The sequence below is a fragment of the Ambystoma mexicanum genome, chromosome 3p (assembly GCF_040938575.1).
Source record: "Ambystoma mexicanum isolate Mex_15411 chromosome 3p, UKY_AmexF1_1, whole genome shotgun sequence".
NCBI classification, from domain to species: Eukaryota; Metazoa; Chordata; class Amphibia; order Caudata; family Ambystomatidae; genus Ambystoma; species Ambystoma mexicanum.
In genome coordinates, this window is record NC_090925.1 from 536,868,377 (window position 1) to 536,894,526 (window position 26,150).

Genomic DNA, 26,150 nt, shown 5'->3' on the forward strand with positions numbered 1-26,150 from the left:
ATAAAGCTATTGTGATCTTCTGTGCATTGCTCAGACATGCAGCTAAAGCCATCACAAACCCTTTATGCACAGTATTGAAAATGTAGAAAATGAGATTCTCTCACATCAGATTGAACCATCACATTCTCTAACATGGTTACGAAATAATTTTCTTCATCCACATCATCATGAGCATTTAGTAGAAGTGCATTGTTTAAATGGCAAGAACATTAAAGTACAAATGCTTAAAAAAGGTTTCTAACATTTTATTTGCATACCAGTGCATGTATGTATTCCCAGCATGGGGTATCAAAATATAATTTTCCCAAAGTGCCAGCTAGGCTAGTCAATTAGCAACATAAATACATTTAAAAAATACACTGCAGAAAATATTTTAATAGTATCGGACAGCAGGAAGCGTATGTCTGAAATAGCATTTTGAGGCACCACAGGATTCAAAAACCATTAAATAAGCAGGGAATTGTGACTGCACAATAATTCAGTGATATCCTACAATAAATTAAATGTCTGAGGGTCTCTATGTAAAAGTGGCATTCTTTGAACGTCATTAAAAATACTGAACACTACAGTGCATTTGCTGACAGCAACAATTAATACTACAGTGTTTCAATTTGGTGATGCAGTGTCCATCTCAGTAGTTCTTTGGTTCATGAAGCGTCATGGCAACTGTATAACTATCCAAAGCTAAGACACTACATCTGTCAGATATGTGTAAATATTGTAAGTACAGCTTCCATTTCAGACCCATGACATTGCTCAGAGGAAGAAGATTGGCATAACTACATCTTTCATCCATTTTTCACTCAATGAAAAACATTGCAGTCTCTTTTGGTCCTGCTATCTACATATCCTTTGCCAGTGAATCACAAAATTAGTGTTATAATACAGTGGTTCTCCAAATTTTTCAGACACGCAGGGAAAAACACTGAAATAATGTTCATTTGATTATGTTTATGTATTTGTTATTTCTCATTTATGTTGCCACTTAGGATTACTTCTGATGTACATATATGTTTTAATAGGTTGTGACATTTTCTTTGTTAAATCACTCATGCAGTTTAATTTAGGATGTATTCGATCTACAGGGAGTCAGCCCCCAAATTTTGGGTCTGGTTTTCACAAACTGACAGAGTAGTACTTTAATTCTGAAAGTATTTTAGTGTAGATCCAGGCAATAGGGCTGATAATCAGTTTCACAAAAGAGTGTATGAATTTTAGATTCTATTTTGTTTCATCTCTACAATTTTAATAGTGGACTGCTTGGTCGGGGCAATTCCATTTTTGTCTTCTTTCTTCTAATGATATATATATACATATATATATTATGTTGTGGTGATCACATTTACATGACCAAATAGTACACTACAAAACATGAGAAGGTGAAACCACTGCAGACTGAATTTTCATCCGCCGACACAATACACTTGTTGAAAAAAATGAAAACAGGGGTATCGGGTATAGATAATGGTGCACGTGGCAACATTTAAAAATGCCCCAGGATGGAGGTTTGGAGAGGGAAAGTGTTAAAGTCCTACAATGTGTCTTTTATTAGACTAAAGAAAATGTACATAAACCTTTCTGACCGAAAAAAGAGGTGGTTGTCTATCAAGCAAAGGATATTGATATACATAGAACTCTAAAAAATGTAAACATATGCCTTGAAAAATAAGTTGTAGATCACATTCCCCCAAAAGAAATTTCATTTAACTTCAAAAACAACATTTTCCAAAATATCAGCAATTATCATTAAAACTTTAGCTCATTAGCATTAGGTAGTTGTAATATTTTACAATCAATAGGTCTTCAGATTTCAAGTATGTTGGCAACCAACTAAAAATAAGGCTCTGATATTCAGGTTAAATGAAAAATGAACCCAAATATTTACTTTTGACACCAACATTAATTTTTGCCCAAACCATGCTATGACAAAGAGACCATTGTGCAACCCATACAGTTACTGATAAATGTTCTTCTAAAATTAAATGCACAATTCTATAAAAAATTGATACTTTTTGTAAAGAGACTGGAGTTTCATTTGAAAGGTTGTGAAAAGAAATATAAATAAAGTTTTCAAATGATTTTTGGCTGTGTCATAGCATGATCAGTGTAATTTTCTCCAGAAGAAGACGGTTTGCCTGTGATCATTCTCTCCCAGCACTTGGACACAGATGCTTTTAAAAGTCTTTCCAATAAAATTCCTGTTTTTTTCTTAGAAAAGTGTTTTAAGAGATCAAAAGATGCTTTCGCCACATGGCTACAGCAGTTCTGTCTCATCATCTTCGGATCCAGAAGGCCCTTGTCTAACTTCTTCGTACCATTTGTTTGTTAGGCTTTTCATCTGTATGCGACCATGATGCAGATCCTAAAGCATAAGGAAAAACACAAAATGTACAGAATGAATATCCTGAAAACCATAGAACAATATCAGTCCTTGCATATCACCAGAACAGCATTGTTGCAGTAGACTCATTAAACTCTCTCAGCAACAAAACGTAAACGCATTCTCCGACACATTATTGTTGTCAGTTCTGTACCAATCAGGTTGCAGTTACCTTTAATTGAACCTGATGTAGCAATCTAAATAGCGGTATTATGCAACTCGTCAACAGGGTAGCTTCTGTGCTAGACCCAAGAAACAATTGGAGAAAGAGAATCGGAATGAAGAAGATTGCAGAGCCAAAAGCTAGAGTTTGGGACGACAAGTTGCTTTAGTAGATTCTAATGTCTGTGAAACAACAGGAAGGTTAGGTACTAGCAACTGAATATAGCAGTAAAGAAAAGCAGATCAGGATCATGGGTGACTGAGTACACACACAGCAATACATGTATAATGAGATAAGCAACTGTCGAAATGTATCCATCTGGTTCTTGATAGGGGCAAGAGACAGGGTTGTAAATATACTTCATAATGTTAAATGTGTCTACATCAACATAAACTACCAAACCGGTGAGAGATGACTCTGAAACCAGAAGATAATATACAGAAAGAGTTCAAGTATCTCAGTATTTTCCACACAAACTGAGGACTAGGGAAGGAGTGGGCTGGTTCACAGAGCAATGTTGCAACAAGTATAAATGTGCAGTCTGTGATTGGTGGCGTAATGCACTCATTTCTGCTTTCAGAGAAGCAGAACATCTTCAACCCATAATCCTGTACATGCATCCAAGATGTACCAACCCATTTATCAAGAAATTGACCTCATTTTCTAAACCTGTTGTGAATGAATTTCATCCAGGAGGCTGTCGTGAGAACAATACTCGCAAATGAAATCCATCGGGCACTCAGAAGTATATGCTAGACAAACATGCACTTTCAAGCTTTGTGCCATTAGCCAGAGAGTATACTTGAGTTAGTTTAAGAAACAACTTTCAGAAAATAAAGTGGATTTCTATTCACATCACAGCTTTTGATCCCAACAATGAAAAGTGCAGTATTTCCTTAAGCAGAACTAATATTAATCATTGTGTGTTGCATTTGTACTAGAAACTGAGAACATATATGAAATAAACTACTGATGAGCAAAACACAAAGCATCCTATCAGATCTTTAAGTATATTTCACAGTGTCAGAAATCTGACCAAGTCCAAATGTACCAGACCCAAGATGCACATGCGTTACTAAAACATTTTGCATAATTCCACTGTTGCACCATAACAACAATAACACCCTAAAACGCACTTCAGCAGCACCAGGTCTATTAACTTCAGTAGGAGATGCACACTGTACTGACTACATTACTGCTAGTCCCTAGTTCCCTTTCCTCATATTCAGGCGAAATACAAGCCCCCTGGTCTGGGACCAAAGCATGCTCAGTATAGTTTAAAAAAATTAAGGTGGATCACTTAAAAAGCGTTTGAACAAATGACTCCATGTTGCAACAACGCCCCAACTCCACCCCCTCGTGAAATCCCTGTCTCTGCATGTCACTCCTCTTATAATTGAGGGGTTTAATCGCTATGAAGGGAAGGGGTTATGGAGGGAAGAGGACAATGGGAAAGAAGTACAGGACTCTCTTTGGTAAGCAAAATAAAGTTAGCTATGCATTGGTGTAGTCCTGCAGCATTGGTATCTTGCATACATTAACCTGCTTATTTGAATAGTGGTGTTGGCCTAAAATCTGACCAGATAAATTAATGGTATAATACATATTGATGAAATGGTATTATGACAAGAAATAATTCAAGAGACACATACAGTAACTGTAGAGGATTTTCCTAAGTGGGTGGCCTTACACTAGGATTAGTTGATTAATGGGCAATAAACCAGACGATTAGTAAAAGTAGGACAAGTAATGAGGACAAAAGAGCAGTCAGACAGGGGAATCAAGACGGGTATTCACAGGGTGGTGTAAGCATATATATAATAGAAGGACAGATAGATGTTGCAGTGGAAAAAAAGTTGTAGGATATGGTGTGGTGCCCTTCAATGAACAGGAGTGAAGTTTTGAGGGCCAACATAAAAGTGTGTAGTAGTGTTTGATTTCAGGCAGTATGGGGCTCCAGTGGTCTGAAGCAAGGAGTTAGAAAAAGCTGAAACAATAGAATGCACAGGGTGAGCAATGTATGGAGAGACTGAGGGTGCTAGAACAAAGGATAAGATGAGGAGATTAGCAGGGATGTACGCAGGCATGTAGGGTAAGCTAATCTGTGGGTACATTATATGACGAGGGCTTTAAATGAGGATCAATTGTGCATAAAGAGCCAGCCCAAAATGGAGATTGTAGGGTGAGGTGGGGGAACATTGGGAGAGATTACAAAGGATATGAGTTGCTAAGTTGAGAATTTTGTCAAGTGGGTACCAGGAGGCGGCTTGAGCAAAAGTCCAGACGACTGAGTGCCATTGTGGAGATTAATATTTTGGTCTATTGGTAGGTGAGAAAGGTCAAGTGTTCCAAATATTTAACAGGTTGAGGGCAGCAGTGGATTTGGAAATGGTGACGATTCAGATCCTGAGAATGTGAGCGTTGTTGAAGGTGATCAGGTGGTTGAGTGAGGAGGGGAGATATTGATGGGGGGGGTAAGAGAGAAGGGAGGGGCATTGTGGGCTGGGAGTGGGTTACTCAACATACTGGCCTAACTCATTTACCGTTGTTGACAGGGTGCTTCTCAAGCTGGATATTTAATGAGCTCTTATCTTAACTTTGTAGAAAAAATTTGTCAGAAAAGCCAAAGTGCTTTTTCTTTCTATGGCTCTGTCACCGACTGAAAAGCCTCCAAAGCTTCCCTCTTTAGCAATGTGTTGTTGCTTGCATCACTGAGTGTTACATCTTTCAGAATCTTCCTTCCCCTAATGGTCTTCATGCTCAATCTAGATAAAAGAAGTCAGCATCATTGGCTTTTCAATGCCAAATCATGCTGAATGCCATTAGCAATGCACCACATGGACTACACCCCACACATTCTGCAGAAATCATTTTTTGGATACAAGCTCCAAGGCCAATGCACATTTAAGCCAGATTGTCCTTCAACACCTGTGTGGTTAACTTGTTAGTTGACTAGTCCTTCCTTGCTGCTTTCCCCTTCTTCATACTCTTTCTTGGGGAAAGTGAACGGGACATTCAAGCAAGTATAATTCTCCAGCTTTGGAAATTTCATAGATTCACATGCTTATTTAACTATTCCCTGACAACAAAGTGGGACTCTCCCAGTAATAATATACATATATCCTTGTTAACATATATACAGTGCAACAAAATCTCCTGCTTAATCTTGGGTACCAACAGTTAGGTGGCGAAAGACGTCTGGCTGGTGGGGATCTGGTGTTTCGTGCCTTGTGGTGGTTTGTCTGCTGCTTTGCCAACTGCCATTAAAGATGCTTACCAACCTACCCTGTGATAGGATTATTTGCTTAGTGGTGAATTTTTCCACGAAAAACTGGTGCTGTGCCGTCGGATTCCCAGAGCCCTGCAGTGATAACCCAGGGGTCGCTGGACACAAGACTCAGTGATCCCCAAAGGCCCAAGGTAAGATGATTTTATCTGAAGTGAGGAATCATTGGCAGGTGAGTCTGGGGATTCTGAAGAAGTAGGCCAAGCAGCCACGGAAGAAGAGTCAACAAAGCGCGGGTTTGTGGCCGCAGCTTACTGCATTGTTATGTGTTGTTCTGGTATTATGCTGTTTTGTCTTGTGGTGTGTTGTCTCTGGTAGTTGATAGGACGGATCAGGTGCCTGGAACAGTCTGGAAATAATCTGCTCCGGTAAAGGACACAGAAACAACTAGGGAAGGTACCCTCCCTGTTTTGATGTAAATCTGGTCTGGATAAAAATCAGGCAGCGGCTGGCCACCGTAATTTCAGAGAAATATATAGGAATGCAACTATGGAAAAAAGCATTGCAATCATGCACCACAATAACTTAAAAATGAATTACATTCATTACTAATGATAATACAAGTAGGGAGATAGGAAAGAGCTTTAAATACGTGACCCGGGTATGGATGTGGTGATCCAATATGTGATGCCTGCCCAGTTGTCTTGTCTTGTCTTACTCCTTCCTGACCCAAACAGCACATGCGCGATCTGATCGCCAGGAAGTCTTTTGTTTCACCTCTTTCTATCCTAGTACGGGAGTTTTTGTAGGCTTTGCTTTCCTTCGTATGTGTCCTTGTCCTCGACTCTTCTCGGCCACCGTCTCTGGATCTGGACCGCTCTGTATACTGAGTAATTTACGGGGAGGGAGGGACAAACTACGACAACAAAGGTAGAGGGGATAGGACCACAACACTGGAAAGTGTATCTGAAATACTGGTAACAGGGGAGGAACACAGCTCGGGTGGTTTCACGGGAACCTCCGGATAGTGTGGCTCTCAAAACAAAAGTCACACAGTTGCACCAGCTAAAGTGGGATTGCTACTGGCATTGGTACGACGATACAGTCTGAACCTAAAACACGTGTGCTCAAGGACACGAAGGAGAAGATACAGGAGCAAGTTACAATCCTAAAGGTAGCTCCAGTACTTTTGAAGGGTTTCCAAATGCCCACCTCTCCAGCAATGCTGCATCGTTCCTTTTAAGACAGCTTCCAGGGTGCGGGAACTCCAAAGTTATCATACACGCACCATAGAGCACAACCAATCTGTTTAGAAATGTACAGAAATTCCCCAAGGTCCGGTAGGATCCTATCAAGTTTCAAGAACAAATGCGGTCATAATTGACTGTTAGTGGTCGATATGCTCATCTTAATCAATATTTGAGAGCTGTTCTCCCTGTCAACACTTTTACTCTGCTTGAACAGAGATGTAACTAGCTAGCTGAGGAACCCTGCACCAGAGCTTTTACTGACAGATTAGTCAAGGCCGCAGGAAAACTGATTGGCTTAAAATCCACAAATGTGAAAATGCTTAGGGCAAAAATCCAGCAGACTAACTCAAAAAACTGAAACAATGCATTGATCAATATTCAGGATTCGTAGATGCTACCAATATTGCCTCACAAGCCAAAGTATCACAGTTTATTAAGGGTCTGCCAGTTTGTGATGGGTCTGCCAACGAAAGTCAATTTTGATTGGTTGGGAAGGAAATCATTCAACTGAGTTTCTCTTAGCTGCACACCACTTTTTTGAGAAAGCTGAAAGACAAAATGTAGAGAAGCAAAGCTCCTGGGTTTACAGATATAGCAGTTACAACTATCTCAGGGAATATGAGGCTTCCGGTCCTCAGGAGGCATGGAAGAGGATGGGGAAGAGGAAAAGGCACGGTCCTACAAGCCAGATAGGGAGAAGCCCTCCCCTACAAGCCAGATATGGTAACAATAAGGAAAGACAGACTGAGAATGTACATAAGATCAGTATAATTATTGTAAAGAATTTGGTCCACACAGACAGCGACTGGGCAGACAAGCCAGACAGCTCACAGCCCCTGATCACCTGTGTTTCCCCTGTCTCCACCGCAAACGACATTGAATACCTGCTAGGACAGCCAAAGGGGTCCATGAGATTGTTTCCCCATTGACACTGCTCAACTCTGCTGCTCCTTATGTAGATGGTGCTGTCCTTGGGCAAAGGGGTCATGCTTGGTTGATAGTGGGGATTTGCCCTCTGCACTGAAAGATTTGAAATTTCCTTGTGTTGTGTGCTCTTATGAAACCATTAATGCTGTTGTTATTCGGGGTGTGCCGATACCCTACCCTGTGTCTCACTCCTGACTGTTACACTAGGACCTATTTCTGCTTAGACCTCGCACCCCTTTGAACTTGTTGGTTTTGGATTTGTTATGCAAAATGAGTTGCTCCATCTACTGCTCCTTAGAAGGTATATTTCTGGGCATTCTCATACATCGGGAACTGGAGGCTTTGGCTGCATTGCAGGAAGAGGAACATTTGTAATCAGGAACAAGGAATGACTCTCCTTTGTTGCAATAGGGATTGTTGGGCCAAGTTCCTAATGGGTTGTATGCTGAATGCTGAACCTGTAAGATTACCCTGATCTATGTGATCACTGCCCATAATGTCGACTTTCAAAAAGCCGGCTCCCATTATGGCGTGGCACAGTGATCAAATAGATCAATGTGCACTGCAACCCACTACCAGCCTCCCCCCACCCATTTACCTTGACGGTAGCACACACAGGAGTGCCCCGCCCGCTCTCCTCTATCCCTGCAGTGTCAGTTCTCTCCCACTAACGTGGGTCCAAACTGGCGCTACAGGGTCTTTTTTAAAATGTTTACTTTTTTTTTATTGTCTACCGCTTCAATTGAATGGAAGCGGGAACACCCATGCAACCCCTCACCCCCATTACACCAACTAAGGCGGGCGGGGGAAACTCCTGCAATCTCTGCACCCCTAGTTGGCATAATGGGGGTTGCAGTTTTGGGACTGCACAAAGGTGCAGTTATAGTACCAGTCGCAGTTTTTTAGGCAACATTTTGGTACAAACCCAGATTACCCTGAACCCAGCCAAGCACCTTCCATGTGTGCCTCAGTACTCGATCTCCAAGAAAGCTGAGGAAGGTATTCAACCTGTCTTTGAATCACTCACTGCTTGGGCAAGGAATTCTTGGGCTCACTCATAGCTCTTGTAACTCCTTCACTCTTCCAACTAAGATCCCGGGTAATGATTTGAAGCCTTCTGCTGCACTCCGCTGGGTTTTTTCGCTCACTTTGTTATGGAGAAACTGAAATGCCCTTAAAGACAGTCAGTACTGGGAGACTTTGTTTCCCTTAGTCCTTTCCAATGTTGCAACTTTTCTGCAACATGTTACCAGTGCACAATGTACCTTACAGTACAGTGCGCTGGGGTCTTCCTTTCGTTTTCAAAGGCCCTAGCCTCCCTCAAAGGATTTTTCTGGTAGAAGTATAGATGTGCCTTGGACAGGGCTGGTGGCAGCTTAACTTTTAGCATATTTGTAATCCTTTCTTGCCATGCAAACCTCATTTACCACGGTTAGCATATGAAGGTGGCCTGGCTCTAAAATGGCCATGCCCCAAGGTTCTTTGTTCTGTCCTTTGGCTATCTTGTCCCCTGGTCGAGCAGATCCGGGTCAGTCCTTATTTGGTCATGCATTCTCCCGCAAAAACCTAAGTTTTCGCAGGCTTCTGCATACCTTGTCTGTGTGCCTCCAGGATGTGGGCTGGACTGTCTAGTTCCAATACACATCCTGGGTGCCAGATAGTCTGGTGTGCTGGGAATGACTGAGACCACTGTGGTCCGTGATTGGTCCACGTCTGGTGTACCTGTATGTGAGCAGATCTCACATTGGGTCCTCTTTGTTTTGGCGTGAAGGATATTATGGATAAGAGAAGGCTCCAAACACCCATACCAGGTCGATCTCTTGCACTCTCACTGAACCTAGGATAGGATCCAAGCATCCTGAAACTAAAAAGCCAAGTCGAGTAACCGCTGGTGACCCGATGGAAGGTTTGGCACCCTGAGCCCGCTGTTGTCCCACAGCACCCCTCTGCATCTGATCGAACTAGGTCTGCAAAGGCGCTTCGACCCATTTCAATAGTGGGAACAACTATTCACAGCACCTTCATCGTAACCTGCAAGCAAGCCTCTTCGGAAAAGTTCCTGGGCCAACCAGTGAACTGACCAGCTTGCGCAGGACCCTTGCTCTGAAACCGCAGCTGTTTCGAGTTGACACTTGAGACTTGGTAGATCGTAAGCACTTGGTCGAAGGCACTCTCCTGACGTACACCTAGGTGCTCTAGGTCTGGAATTAGGAGAGTACGTCTGAACCTGAGTGCATGCGGTTGCTGTGTCGCCCAGCCATGGGGAAGAACTTTGCAGCTGTGCCTCTCTGTCCACTGAATCCTGCTGCAGTGAAACAGGGCGGATCCCTTCATCAGGAGTGGAGAAATTGCCACTGACCTGTAAGGGAATCATCGATATAACTCAGCCGCTGAAAGCCGCACAGCTGCACAATTGCTGCATTTGAACCTGCAACCGAAGTGGACTCAACTGCCGAAGTTTGGTCCGGTGTGCGCCTGGGGTTGGTGAGTACTTGCAATCCTTACCAGTGGCCCCCAGCGCATCCATCAATTTTTTCTACGCACGAGTGTCCCCTGAGGACCACTCACCTTTCCACATGTAGCATGTGCTACCATCCTATTCCCAACTCCTGGAACCTGTTCTTCCCTCTTGGGGAGACCCTCCTTGAATAGTGGGAACTTATTCTTCATCTCCTCCCCCACCTTCCTGAGTCGCTACAGCCCCTGCAGGAGACCCTGTTTTCGCTCTACCACACCATCGCGTGCACCTGCATCCGAAGGTTCTTTTGCGCCCCAGTCTCCACTCTTCGTAGGGAGTGGACTGCCTCTTAGTTAGGGATTGAGTGATGAAGAACTGCCCAAAGCCCATTTGCTCTGTTTGCTCCCTTTCTGGACGCATTCTGTGCACTATTCCTTTAGGCTGATTGGTAACTTTATATATGTTTCATAGTAGTGTTGTGTTGGTTTGATGTATTACTGTTGATATTTGCTTTGTGTTTGATTTAAAAGGCCTTGATTAAATGTATATGTATTTTTGATATATATACACCTGAATAGGAGTGATTTGTAGTGTCCTTTACTGTGTGTGCTCATTGTGGGCTTTCAGTTACACTCACCCCTGAGACCTAGCCTTGACCGCAGCCAATGCTACCCCGATTCGTCTGGCTTGTCCATAAGGTTACCCTGTTCCAGAAACTAGTCTGGCCTTCTGAACCTCTGCCCACCAGGTCACAATTCAGAAATCCATTTTAACAGCCACCATTAAGCAAGAGCTTTCAACAGCCTGCCAGACTATCAGAAACCTTTTGTACTGATTTGTGATTCATGCAATGGATTTCCCAAAGGTGTTTTGACTCAAAACCACAGTGGCAAGCACCGACCCATATACTACCAGAGCATGTTCTTAGATCCTGTTGCTGCCTGCTTGCCTACATTTCTGAGTGCTGTTGCTGCTATGACCCTCTTGGTAGAAACAACATATGTATGGATTCGGGGTCCCCCTGTCACTGTTGCAGTAGCTCATGCTGTTCTTGCCTCCTACTCAAAGGGAAGACCCAGCACATTTCCAACCCCCGCCTTACCAAGTATGAAAAGCTTTTTATTTCTGCTGGCAATGTTACTCTTAGCCGATGCTCTGTCCTAAATCCTGCTTCTCTGCTCCCAACTCTCCAGGATGGGGGTGGTGGGGCACATGAATGCTTGACAGTAGAAAACCAATTATCATCCAGTGCAGATTTGAAAAACGTCCTGTCACACAACTTTCATTTAATCCTCTTTGGGGATGGCTCTTCTTTACAGGATCAGAGTGAGGGGGGACTGATATCTGGGTATGCACTGTGTTCTCCTCACAATTTCCTGGAAGCCTATCGTTTGCCAAATGTCAAGTCTGCCAGGTGGCAGAGCTGAAAGCCCTCACTCAAGCATGCATTTTGGCACAAGCCAAGTCTGCTACTGTTTATACCGACTCTCTGTATGCTCATGGGGTAATTCACAACTTCGGTGTCCTCTGGCAGCAATATGGTTCCTTGACCTTTTCAGGTACTCAGATTCTGAATGTAAAATAAATATCTGCTCTTTTGCAAGCCCTACTCCTCTCTTTTGCACTCGCAATTGTTAAGTATCACGGACACAACCCTTCGTAATCCTTTACTGCGGCAGGCAACTCTCAAACTGATAGAGCAGCTTGAAATGAGGCCTTGAATGGAGCCCCTGTCTCCAAATAATGTCCTTATCTTTGTTTGAGTTCAACAATCACTGATTGCCACTCTTTGCAGTCTGACTGTGATTCAAGAACACAAACCTGAGTCTGGTCTGAAAAGAAGTTCTGTTCCTGACACATGCCAGTTGATGTCTGACCCGCTTGGGCATTCCAGAGACAGCCGTCCGGTGGTGCCCAACGCCCACTAACTGTACCCAGCCCAATTGGCACACTCCGTTGGACAATCTGATGAAGGGGTTGATGATGGACATTGTGAATCCTGACTGGTATACCTGCCTTCACCTCTGTGGCTGTAAAAATGCAGAGCTAACGTCCACCAGGGGGGCACATGTACAAACTACAAGAGTGACGTGATGACGTAAGGGTCAGGTGGTCAGTGAAGTCGGGAGCAGTGACAGCATGGTACATTTAGGGTACACACAGTGCATCGAACGTCAGGGAGCTGGTGCTGCGCAGCGAAACACATGTGCGAGAGAGTTGTTGTCACAAGATAAGTGTTGTAGCACCCATGTAAGTGTAGGTAGAAAGGCAGAGAGTTCCATTTTTTGTCATTATATAGATTGGGCTTTGCTAGGTAGACCTGTAGGTCTTTTTATGAGCCATATGTGAGCAATAGAGCGGCCATCTTTTTGTAGGCCCATGGTAGAAGATCCTTTTCAGACAGCATATAATGGCTGCAGATTCCATTTTAGTTTTATTTTAGTTCTGCAGCGACAATTAACTGTTGCAAGGGGAGTTATTTCTCATGGATAGTGTAGCACGCTCCCAAATAAAGCGTCCCCAGCCGATTACGAGAAGGCCACAGTGCCATCCACTTACAAGCCGAGGCAACATTATTGGGGTAAAATCAAATTAAATACAGTAAATTCAAATCCAGCAACAGAGTCTTGTATGTTTTCTCCACGCACAGTTGGCAACATGTCGTGAGAAGGGAGCTGGGGAGATAGCATGACCGAGCAGGTGTAAGGTAGTAAGGGGCGGACGAGAGACAGAGGGATCCAATCAGAGGGATGGGATTGGGTGTGCCACAATGTTCTTCACTTCGCTGATGTCCATGCGGCTCCTTCTTGGTCAGACTCGATGAGATGTTCTCGCTCGTGCTGTCTGCAACCTGAAGGTCCAATTAGCACCGAGCTGGTTCTCCCCTTGCACAATGAAGGTTGCAATCCAATGAGAACGTAGAGTTTTTGTCAGTCAGCACATGTTGTTGTCGTTGAGGGGCGGATTTAGCATCATGATGTCATGAAGGGGTGTTATGCTTTGTGTTCCAAGAAAAGGGGCATCCAATCCCAGTGGACAATGTATAGGGTTATTTAGGGACCTGATGACTAGTGCCCAATTACCAGGTTAAAACTGCCCCAAAATGTATCAAATGTGATTGATGCCAATGTGTGTTTTCTCTCCTTAAAATGTACTTTTTGCTAGGGGCAGGTCAAGAAATGCTTGTCCAGTTCAGTGCTACAAAGCTGTCTGTTTTTCTTCCAGCTGATTGATCAATAAAGATGTGTTCTTTCTTGCACTAATTATTTGATTACTTTTGTACTTTTCCTTGGATTAGTTGGTGAGGTCAGTCCCGGCACATGGCCATGGCGTATTGCCAAATGTGTGCTGTTTGCTTGTCCCATAATGTGGGGAGGGCAGTGAAAACCAGGCAGTCTTCACATCTGGTATTGGAATGGCCCATTTCCGAATGTGCAGTTTGGCTTCATACAGCTCCCCCGAAGCATGGGTTATGAGTATTGTCCTACCACTGTTGATACTTTTCTGGGTGGGTGGAAGCTTATCCATGCCGAAAGGCGGCTGATATTGCTTTTGAAAAACGCTCATTTGCCTTCATTCCCCATTTTGGGCTCCCTCTCCTCATTGACAGTGATCGAGGCACTCACTTTAAGGGGCATGTCATCAGGGACGTGTGAAAGGCTCTGAAAATTCCTCAACAGTTTCACTGAGCCTACCACCCAAGTCTGGCAATGCAGTAGAATGCTGAAACTGTGACTTCAAGACTAGCCTCTCCAAAATCTGTCATGAAACTTAGCTGAAATGGCCCCAGGCGCTGCCCCTTGCCTTGCTCCCCATGCACAAAAAACCCCACTGCCACACAAGGTCCTTACTGGGCATCCAATATGCACAAGTACCGAATCCCTGATACCCTGCGCTATCGAAACTTGCAGCTGTAGGATGAAATGGTTCTTAAATACTGCAAGCTCTTCTCAAGACTGTTCATTCGCTTCACTCTCAGATCTTGTCTGCCCCACCGGAAACTGGCAACTGAACCCTTCCACTCACTGCAGCCCATTGATCTGGCCTACATTCAAGTACACCAATGAAAATCTGCACTCCAACCCGGCTGGCGAGGACACACCAATTTCTGCTCATAACCCACATGGCAATGAAGTGTGAGGGAGTCGCCTACTGGACGCATGCGGCCCATCACCAGAAAATGCAGTGCTAATTGTCGACCCCGTAGCTGGAGCTCCCAACAGCCACCCTCCAGGAACCAGCCCTCTGGAACCGTCGCCGACCAAGCCCACAACGCTCGCTCAGAGGAATCAACTGCTCCCACACCTCCATCCCAGTCCAATCCATCCTAGAGCAGCAATAAAGGCCAACTCCCAATCCACCTATACAACTAGGTCCTGAATCGAGAACCAAAGCTTGTGAACCTGTTCAACGTGGAAGACACCCATCCAAGATCCTAAGTTGTGAATCCATTGTGGCATGCTGGAGTAAGAAGTCGGACAAAGAGGTGGCATTTTCAATTTAATCTTTATTTAAATAATAATGAAAAAAGCCTATCCTGCCCCATCCCTCAAGAGTTTTCGCTACATAAGAATAACGCGGGTGTAGGTCATCAGTGTGGTTGTCAAACTCAAAGTGTATGTCTTCTGTCCAAACTAGCCTACACTAGCCCTACCACTGACAAAAGACATTAACAGACTCCCTTCTCCTGGCTCAATGGGATCAGCCCTATGGGCATATTTCTATTAGGCTTTGATAATAGTCCAACTAGGACACTAAGAGATAATACCAGGAGAATAAATCCTCTCCTGGTCCAACAGTTCAGCAACTGCTATCTTCTCCTAGTCAACTTGGTCAGCCTCCAGGCTGCTGTATGGCATCCTTTTTTTCCTTGGTTTCCGATTTAACAATGAAGCCGAAAACCAGGAGAAGGACTCCCTTCTCCTGTTTCAGGTGGTTCAGCCATTGGCTATCTTTGGATGACTTCCTGCAACATTTTTGATCAATGTTTGCAATTTTTCACAGCCTTCTCTCAGGGCTTACTTAAGGGCCATACATGCCTTTTGTTTCCAATACACTGTTATCCCTTGACTCTCGTTACCTTCCTCTTGTCGGTGAGAACACGGGGAACTAGTCCCATAGTCTCCTTGATTCCCTCTAACACCCAGAGAGGACACTATTCTCATCGCACTCCCTAGCCTTAGTGTACCTTTTGAGGATAGAGTGTTGAGGGAGACTACTCCCGATATGTTCTTCTCTTTTACCCTCTTTGACACAAATGAGATGAGGATGATCACTTGTGATGTAGTCTCCCTACTTGGTACCTTTATCACAATTCTGGAGACGAGGGAGATCACTCCAGAGGCTTTCTTTCCATTCAATACTCTTGACACAACTACTGAGACACGAGGGAAATTACTCGGGATGTCTTCTTCCTATTCGGTACTTCTGGCAATAAACACTGAGATGAGGGATATGGATCCCGATGTCTTCTCTTTTAGACTCTTTGACACAACAACTGAGACGAGGAAGATCACTTGTGATGTAGTCTCCACACTTGGTACTTTTATCACAACTCTGGGGATGAGGGATATTACTCCGGAGGTTTTCTTCCTATTCAATACAATTACTGAGAACAGGGAGATTACTCCTGGTGCTTTCTTTACATTCGGCACTCTTACCCAATCCATATTGGGTCTCCTGTGACTCTCCTTACCTCTTCTCTGGTGTGGGCACATCACTGGTCCTTCCTGGGGTGTTGGGCTGCTGCGTTCTCACCAAACACTGTCTTTGCTTCTCTTTCTGCACTCCACTGCCATGCTTTGGATCCACAGGGTCTCCGGCCAGGCGGGCATAGCGCAGTTAAAGGACCGCTCGGTCACACTAACGTCGGTCGTTTCCCAGCTTCCAGTCAGGCCTGCTCGGCATCAGTCTGCGAAAAACTCCTGCACACTGCATCCCCCCCGACTGGAGGTTTGCTTCTCCCGTGTAGCTTCTTGCTTCCAGATTCGAACTTCCCTGGTCTGCCAGGCTTCACGCCCGCTTCGTCTCTCATCAAGTCCCTTTTCCATGTTTATATCAAACAGCTGAGTCCTCCCCAGTGGAGTGTCATAGTCTGTTGTTTGTGTCCATTGTGTATTCCTCATACCTGCTCGGTGCCACCTCTTTCCAGTACCTTATGTGCTTGGCAAAGGAGAAATTTATATAACTTCATCAACCTTCTTCTTCACAGTACTCTTGGAAGATTACTTGAGATCAGACTGTATGTCTATTTTAGTCTCCCTTGTCTTGGTGGTAACAATTCTTACAGGAAGAAAGGAAGTAGTATTGCAATAACATAAGGCGAGAACTACTGGAATAGCCTGTGCATCGACACCTCGCAATCCAATCTTACCCATCTGTAGACCATACAAAATGGTGTCGTTAGGGCAATATACAGTCTAGCCAAGAGTGACCATGTGTCCAATTTCAGGAAAAAGCTACACTGGCTTCCAGTTAAAAAGAGAGTCAGACATCAGATTCTATCCCTGACCCACAAATGCTTGAACTCGGCAGTCCGCCTTTACTTGGAAAAAAGGATTACTCTTGGTCAGCCCACCAGAGTTCTGTGCTCTAACAACAGCAATTCATTATACCAACCTCGCTGTCACCTAAAAAGGTTCAGAGGCACCTGCTTCGAAGTCTGTATTCCTCAAGAGTGGAATGCACTTCACCCCGCCTGCAAATCTCCATCCTCCCTACCAGTCTTCAAGAAGACCATTAAAACTCTCCTCTTTAACTCAGCTGATTAGTATCTTACTTTCTAAACCCTCTGATTGACCCGATCCTGTTTTTTTCTTTGTCTGTCTGTCTTTTATGTGCGCTCTGAGGCCTACGGCCGTGTAGCGCTTTATAAGAATTACAAATAAAATAAATAAATACAGTAGTGTTTTCGGATTGTTTCTTTGCAAACTTTATCGGTTTCATGGTCTGAAGGGCAATGGGGTTAGAGAGTTCCAACACAGAACGGGTGTCCTTGTACCCATGTGGGGAGTCTTTCCCTGTGAGGTCCCGCTTTCTGCCACCCTTAGGGGGAATGTTGCATAACGGGCTCACTTCCCTAGCCTCACAGGGAACGGCTCCTCTCTGGGGAGAAGTGACAAGATCCCATGAATTGTCACAACATCCTACTTCATTATGTGTCGACCAGAAGGAGTTTGTGAGAGGTGCCACAAGGTCAGTTAGTTCTGGGGACATGCGTGTATATTTTAGATTCTGTTACATTCAGTGGTGTGTTGCGAAGCATAGTTAATACTGCTTCAGTTTTTCTGTCTGGGAGTTCTAGAAATACTCTGCCCGGTGTACAATTGATGGCATAGTTTAGTTTGCCCCTACCTAACTAATGTACATGGGCAGATGGGCTGTGTAGAAAAGCATGTTTATCAGTAGTGGGGCCTACTTTAACAGTCTCAGTGGCTGGATGTGGGTGTTGGATAGACCTATGGCATTGACAGTGATGGAGGACAAAGGGATGTCAGGAAAACAGTCTGAATTGATTGCTGATTTACTAGCTTCTGTGTCTACTAGAAAAGAGACGGCTTGGCCCCCTTCCACAGATTGGACATACAGGCCTTCTTGATCTGCTGGGATTAAGGAATTAATGACAAGATTTAATCTCAGGCTGTCTCATTATAGGTCCTCATCTGGGGCAGTGGGTGTTGACTTATTCGGTACACACTTGAGAGTATTGGGGTTTGAAAATGGGTCTTGTTCTGGAAGTGGTGTTGGCACCTTCTACTGTGGTAGATAAGGGCATTCATTCGTCCTATAGCCGCCCTGTTTACTATAATGATAGGCTGTGGGACTAGACAATTCCCTCATCTGTCTACCCTCTGGGCCACCTCTAACCCTCCATCAACCCCTCCTCCTATCTTCCTCCTGAAAGCTCCCCTGCCTCGTTGTGTGTCCTGACCCTGGAGATTCTGCAATTGCACAGCCATAGCTTGCTCTCAAAATTCTCTTCTGTTCCTGACAAATGACACAGTGTCACCGTCATGAGTTCAAAAAGGGTTTTGTCTGCCACCCAATAAAAATCCCTTTGAGCAGATGCTGGAAATTAGGTTGTAGTTTTGAAACAAAGGCGTTCACTATTGCTTCTTCGGTAGAATCTTCTGGCTTTAGTATACCTGAGTGCCATGTAAATACTATTATCAATCTGACCAAATAATCCACTGGAGATTCCCCTTTATTCAGCTTGCAATTGTTTGTCTTACACTGATCAGTCCTCTAAGGGCACATTTCAGGGATTGCAGTTAAAAGTCTACTTCTGACTTGTTCTAATGTCATACACATTTCCTGTTAATCAGTTGGCCATTAGCCTTGCTGAGTGAGTCTCTTCCTGCCTTTCACTGGCATTAATACCCCCATGAGCTGTTTCATATCACCACAAGAGGAGTTGTAGCTTTAGATCACTGCCTCCATTGCATATGCGAAGAACTAGGTCTCCTTCCTTACATTTGAGGATTCCTTGACCATATTCCTCAGGTCCTCCAAAAACCATGGTACATGAACAGCCACTAGACTGTGCTCTTTGTGTGTGCCAGTGGTATTTCCTGGACCTGCCTCAATGGTGCGTAGATAACACGTGTATCCCTCCCATAGTTGGAGCTTCCGCTTATGAGGGAAATTGTAAACTTGGATGAAACGGTCATCTGTGAAAACCTGGTGGCAGCCATCTCCCTAGGTTTCTGCATCATGGACTACACAGCTGGTGCAGTCTGTCACTGATCTGACACAGGCTGTATAACTATTGATCCCTTAAACCCTTGCCACCACCACTGTGTTAGTCTATTTAGTGTAGTAACAGCTAGGCTGGGGCAACACTTATTTCTTAAAGTTTTAGTTTATCATTTAAATCTATTAATCCCCTAATTTTGGAGGAATACTATTTTTCTGATGCCTCTTCATACCAATCTGAGTAAGCCCCACATTGATTGGACATTTTTCCCTTTCTAATGCATGCTTTATGATGACCAACTGCCCGGCATGAAAGGTACATTCTAGAGAGTACTTGTTATGCCCATTCTCTCATGTTAGAATGTGCCATTCTGGTAAATATTTGCATGTTCAACTACTATATTTGGTATTTACATAATGGACCGGGGAGCCCCGAAGTTGTATGGGGACCTCTTTAGACTGTTCTGTACCCACGTTTTATTATTCTGTCCATGTTTTGTCCTACCTAATACTAATGACATCATTGCCCATATGTCATTGCCACTCCCAATTACACTCATATATAAAAAGAAAGCCTCCACCTTTAGGAGGCACTGAAGTTGGAGGAATTAGGGTACCAGAGACTTTGGTAAATGGTTCTGCAAAGGATTTCGAGAACACTCATACTCCAGTTATATCCCCTAATCTCATTCAATTCCAGTTTACCAGACCAAATGTTAACCTATTCATCTTGTGTCATACAACATTATTACCCAGGCGCAGATGTTTAAAGATTACACCAGGTTACCAATTTATCGTTTACCCCGACACAACACTTATATCTCTGCACCTTATCCTGCTAATGGATCAATCATCAGTTCCCTCTGTGGCTATGAAGCAGACATTGTGATCCGACACCTCCAGATCATCCTACTGGAATTTTCTAAATAAGGCTCCTTACTCTCAGTTCTGGCAAGTGGAGTCTTCGGGGGTAAGAGGTCCGCCGTCCAGTGGTACTCCTTCCGAGTGCAACTAATCAGAGTTGTGGCACCAACATGTCAGAGAAATAGAGCTCACACAATCATTCTCCAGTAGTAGCAAAGACAGAAACAGCTTTATTGTCTTGCAAGACAATTAACAGATCTACTAGTTTACTATACCGAAACAATCCTGCACCAACCTTACCAATCCACCAGACCTCCACCTCATAAGACAAATAGAATTACCCAAGATTTTTCCAGAAACAAAACCTAACTATAAGATTGAGTGAGGAGCTCTCCCTCTACATTTCAGTTCATGAAGGGAGGCAAATTAGTCCACTGTTGATGCAAATCTCTCTCACATGTCGATCACCACACCTGGCTCATTCTGGAAACCTCACTATGAATGTCGACCAGGATTGTCATCTGCCTCTTTACAAGTGCAGGTAATTTTCCAACAGTTCCTACACAAGTTCTCAACTTTAGCCAGTTTACATCACGTGACTCCGCAGGGGCGTCTTCGCACAGAGGCAAACTCAGGCACTTTCATGTTCCAATTACTCAATGCAAATGGGTTTGTAAAGAAAATGAATGCTAACAGAGACACGATATACAATAATAAACCCATCGTTCTATCCACTGCTCAATGTGAGTTGCAGGAACAAGAGGCACTTTTTGGGAGGAGACTAGAGAGCAGTGGATGGAGCAGAGGCTGAGGAGACAGTGGACAGTCAAGAAGTGGCAGAAATGTAAAGCAGAAAGAGGTGGTGAGACCTGAGAGGGTGCAGAAGAAGGTCTGAAAATCAGAGGGTAAGTGAGACCAGGAAGAGGTGGTGATGAAAGATGAAAGAGGTGTTAAAATTAGGACCTGGTAGTCGAGAGGAGATTCAGAAAATGGGGTGCTGGAGGAGGGGGTGAAACCCAAATAGGAGGAGGTGATAACATCGGAAGCAGGAGGGCAACACAAGAACAGACAAAAGTGGTGGAGAGAGTTATAAGTTAGGGAAGGCACAGCCACTCCAAGGTCGAGGCTGTAGTGAAGGTAGTAGAGAGTAGGTTGGAGGTGGAACATCAGGAGGTAAAGGTGTAATGAAGTCCCCTGCCTGTCTCTGCGGGCCATCAGGAAGGTGACTCATAGGCCCTGGTCAACCCTAAGACAGTGGATTTTGGGCCCTAGGCAGGAGAATACCCTGGTCACCTTGTCCTTGACCCTGGTACATGGCAGGGGACAGTCACAATGCCACACTAAAGCTCAGTCCTTAGGGTTCAGTCCATCCTAACCCCATTAGCACATGAGGGCAGACCAGCAATAGAGGCATACACCCTGACCCAAATCAATGGACTAAACCACAAGGTAATGGAATGTCTCCCCCTCTTCAATGGAGACAGTCTGATGCTTGCCCTAGCCAGACCAAGATATCCAGTATTGAAATGGAAGGCTTTCCCTTTAAGGGAAACCCCTCTGCCTGTAACTTGCAAAGGTAATATGTACATTGCTACTGTTACAAATGTAAATGTAACACCAAAGGAATTCTGTCTGTTTAGAGACCAGGGGAGCTCTCGATGAACACTGCGGCTCGATGAATACAATGCTTTAAGCCTGTGAGTTCCCAAACATGGGTATTCGGACACAGAAAGAGTAATGTTACAACTTTATTGTCCCCTGGCAAGTGAATCTCCCACATGGAAAAGAATGTATCACTTTTGTTGCTTGCACAATGGTATAAGTAATCCAAAGAAGAACAAGTTACTTACCAACTGGTAACGTTCTTTCGACTGGATGTTCCTCCAACGTATTCCTCATCTTAGATATTCACGTCCAGCTTTAGCTGCTTCAGAAAATATTTCTTGGCAGAGGGCACCGTGCGTCAATGACGTCGAGTCGAGGTCCCTCAAAGGCCTGTGTGAAGGGTGATGTCATCGGGTATACAAGTAGCCTGCGCGGCGCCCGTTGGCCTCAGTTCTGTTTTTAACCTCTTGCTCGTGATGATAGTCAGTGTAGGTCGACATGGTTCAGCCTTGCAATAGTTGAAGTAGTGATAACCTTGGAAATTCTACAGAGGGCTAGGCTGGGATATGTTGGAGGAACATCCAGTCGAAAGAACTTTACCAGTTGGTAAGTAACTTGTTCTTCGAATGGATTGTGTCCTGCAACGTATTCCTCATTTTAGATAGACTCCCAAAGCAGTGTAAGAATTTGGAGGGAGTAGAATTTTCTTTCTTTTTTTTTTACAGTGCTGAATATAGTACTGCCTTACCAAAGGCAAGTTCCTTAGAGTGGGACGCGTCTAAACTGTGAAACTTTGTGAAAGTATATTTTGAGGACCAAGTTGCTGCATTACAAATCGACTTAACGGGGACACCCCTTTGAAGGGTTGTCGAAGAGGCTATAGCTCTGGTCGAGTGGGCCCTCAAGCCTTCCGGCGGGTCTTTACCAGTCAATCTGTAGCATTCAGTAATGCAAAGTACAATCCATCTTGACAAGGTCTGTTTAGACACCGCTTGACACCATTTCCTTCCAGTGTAGCCTATAAAAAGTTGATAATCAACTCTAAGCTTGGAGAGCCTAGAAATATACAAACTTTTCTAAGGTCCAGCCTGTGGAGTCTTTCTTCCTCCTTACCATGATACGGGGGAGGATAGAAAGCCGGTAGAATGATCTTCTGATTCAGAGGAAAATCTGAAACAACTTTAAGCAAAAAAGAGGGTCTAACTCTCAAAACAATCCGGTCTTGGAAGATAGTGCCTGCAACTCGCTCACTCTTCGTGCAGATTTTAATGCGACCAATGAAATGGTCTTGAAGGTTAACAACCTTAAAGGGCATGTGTGCAAGGGTTCAAACGGGGCACACATAAAAAACTTTAGAACCAGATTAAGGTCCCAAACTTGAACTTGGAAGGAAGAAGTTGTGAACACATTTGTGAGCCCTTTTAGGAATTGGATTATCAAAGGATTTTTAAAATAGGAACACTCTTATGAAGCGTGCTTAAAAATAGAAAGCGCTGCCAAATAACCTTTAACGGTCCCAACATTGAGGCACTTACGTGCCAGTGAAAAGAGGAAAGATAACACTTCTGGGATTGAAGATAGAAAAGGATCAATATTCTTTTCCCTGCACCAGTTGCAAAACCTCTTCCAACGACAACGGTACAGAGACTTTGTTGCTGGCCTTCTTGCCGAAATCAACACCTCCATGACGCCATCCTGGAGGTCCCAATCCTTGTATCTCAACCTTTCAGATACCAAGCATGAAGGCTGAGAGTGTTGACCGCTGGATGGAGAACCTGACCCTTCCTTTGTGAGAGAAGATTCTCTCTCTGAGGAAGACGAATTGGAGGACCGATGGACATATCTAGAAGGTCCGTGTATCATGGTCTCCTTGCCCAATCCAGGGCAATTAGGATCCTGCGTCTCAACCTCCTGATTACTTGAGTAATGACGGGGATCGGTGGAAACACGTAAAGTAGTGGGAATTCCAAGTCCACCACAAACGCTTCTCCTAGAGCTCCTCTCGGAGGAAATTCCCTTGAGCAATACCTTCCGCACGTCCGGTTGACTCCGGTCGCAAACAGGTCTACTTGAGAGGTTCCCCAAAGGGTGAAGATCTCTTGAAGGACTTCCTGAGCTAGCTCCCACTCATGGGAGACGGTGCCCTGCCTGCTCAGAGTGTCGGCCGTCGTGTTCTTTTCTCCGGCTAGGTGAACTGCTGATAAGGAGATTCCTTCTTGAATTACCCAGTACCAGAGCCGCACTGTCTCTCTGCACAATGCTAGTGACCCTACACCCCCTCTTTTGTTGAGGTGATGCATGGCCACAGTGTTGTCCGTCATTATCAGAACACTCTTCCCTCTGACCGAGGGAAGAAAAGCCTTCAGCGCTAGTCTGATTGCCCTCAGCTCTAAAAGATTGATGTGTAGTTTGGACTCCGATGGAGACCAACGACCGCTGACTGTCAGATCGTTGGCATGGGCTCCCCACCCCATGAGAGAGGCGTCCGTCACTACTGTAATCTCCGGCCATGGTTGCCAAAAATGTTCTCCTTTCAGAATATTGTTCTCATAGGTCCAACATAGAAGGTCTTGTTGAACACTGCTCGGAACCGGACGTAGATCTGTCATCTTTCCTGAGAACTGGGACCATTGAGTTTTTAGAGCCCATTGAAGGGATCTCATTCTCAGGCGAGCCTCTAGCACTAGGAAGATGCAGGATGCCATGAGGCCAAGCAACCTCAAGAAGTCGTAGGCCGGAAGATTTTGGGCACTCTAAAATTTTGAGACCATCTGAAGAATGTATTGAGCCCTCGTCTTGGGAGGCAAGCTCTTTCCCAAGGATGTATCCAATACCGCTCTGATGTACTGGAACTGTTGAGAAGGTGTCATCTTTGACTTCATTAAAATGAGTGAGAAGCCCAGTCTGTGAAGGGAGTTGCAGGTGACTTCCAGATGATCCAGGGCTTGTTCGGGAGAACGCGCCCTGATCAACCAATCGTCCAAGTAGGGGTAGAGATGGACCCCCTCACTCCCGAGATACGCTGCCACTACCACCATCAGTTTGGTGAAAACCCTCGGGGTGGAGGTCAACCCGAATGGCAGGACTCAAAACTGATAGTGTGAGCCGCTAACAGCGAACCTCAGGTATTTTCTGTGCTTGGGATGTATCGACACATGAAAATAAGCGTCCTGAAGGTCCAATGACACCAACCAATCCTGAAGTTGAAGGGCCTGAAACATCTGAGAAAGAGTGACCATCATGAACTTGTCCTTCCTGAGGAACCTGTTCAAGTATCTCAAATCCAAGATGGGTCTCAGTCCTCCGTCCTTTTGGGATTAAAAAAATATGGGGAGTACCAACCCTTCCTCTCCGCTACAGGCACTGGTTCTATAGCGCCTTTCTTTCGCAGGGTTAAAATCTCCTGCTGTAGGAGCGGATATGGAAACTTCAAAGAGTGTATCCCTTGTGGATTGTTTTGAGGCTGCGTTAAGAATGGAAGGCAGTAACATTGGGCTATTGTTTCCAGAGCCCAAGCATATGAAGTAATGGCTCACCATTCTTGCAGATGCTGAGAGAGTCTGCCCTCCACCGTTGTTACATGATGCAAGCACTCAAAGCGATTTTGGGGCGGATGCTGAGGCTGCTGATGGCAAGGAAGCTGCAGCTGGAGCTGGCTTAGCACTTTTACCTCGTCCACCACGAGGGATTTTTCTTTGGCCTCATTGACTGGCCATTCCTCTCGCCTTTCCATATGAGGAGTAGTAACGATAGGATCGTCCCCTCCACGAATTTCCTGATGAATGAAAAGGATGAGGTTGCCTTATAGCGTCTCCTAAAGACTTGGCAGCCGCTTTTGAGGTCTGCAACCTCTCAAGGCTCTCGTCAGCCTTGCTGCCAAAAAGGTGACACCCTTCAAAAGGCATGTTCAGGAGACGGGACTGCACATCCGGTGCGAAACCCAACTTCTGCAACCCCACAAATCTGCGCATAACTGCGCTAGTAGCCATGCACCTGCTGACACGGTCTGCATTGTCCAAACCAGATTGAAGGGATTCCTGCATGGTTTCCTTTCCATCTCTAATGATAGCCAGGAATTCTTCCCTTTCCTCCCCTTCTGGTATATGCTCCGCCACCATGGAGATGCACTCCCAGAAAGTGTACGAGAATTTTGCCAAGGCACGTGTGGAGTTGGCCGATTTTAAGGCCATACTCCCTGCTGAAAATACCATGCGTGCCCATCCATCCACACGCTTGTCATCCCTATCTGGAGGGATAGAAGGGCACGCTGCTTTATTGGATGTACCTGTGGCTGCCTGGACCACCAGACTCTTGGGAGTGGGGTGTTTGGACAGATAGCCGGGGTCGCTACTGGAAGGGCATTATTTTGATGTAAGGGACTTATTCACAGCAGGAATAGAGTCCGGGTTCTCCCAATTCTTGGCCACCCTATTTTGCAAGGCCACGAAAGGTAAAACTGAATCAGCGGGCGGGCCTTGAGCTAGAATGTCCGTCAGATCATCCTGGATAAATTGGGTCTGTGGTCTAGTCCAACCTAAATAATCAACCACCTTTGTCATTAGTTGACGGAATGAGGAATTGGC

The 26,150-nt window shown here is 44.7% G+C and overlaps 1 protein-coding gene across 1 annotated transcript in view; it reads right to left on the reverse strand.

Annotated features, from left to right (window-relative positions):
• Positions 1–229: 229 nt before the first annotated feature.
• SLC9A8 (solute carrier family 9 member A8) overlaps positions 230–26,150 on the reverse strand; it is a 1,353,696-nt gene continuing 1,327,775 nt past the window's right edge. Inside the window, exon 17 of the mRNA XM_069651262.1 lies at positions 230–2,362. Coding sequence (XP_069507363.1) covers positions 2,255–2,362 — 108 coding nt within the window. The 3' untranslated portion in view covers positions 230–2,254. The remainder of the gene's footprint in view (positions 2,363–26,150) is intronic.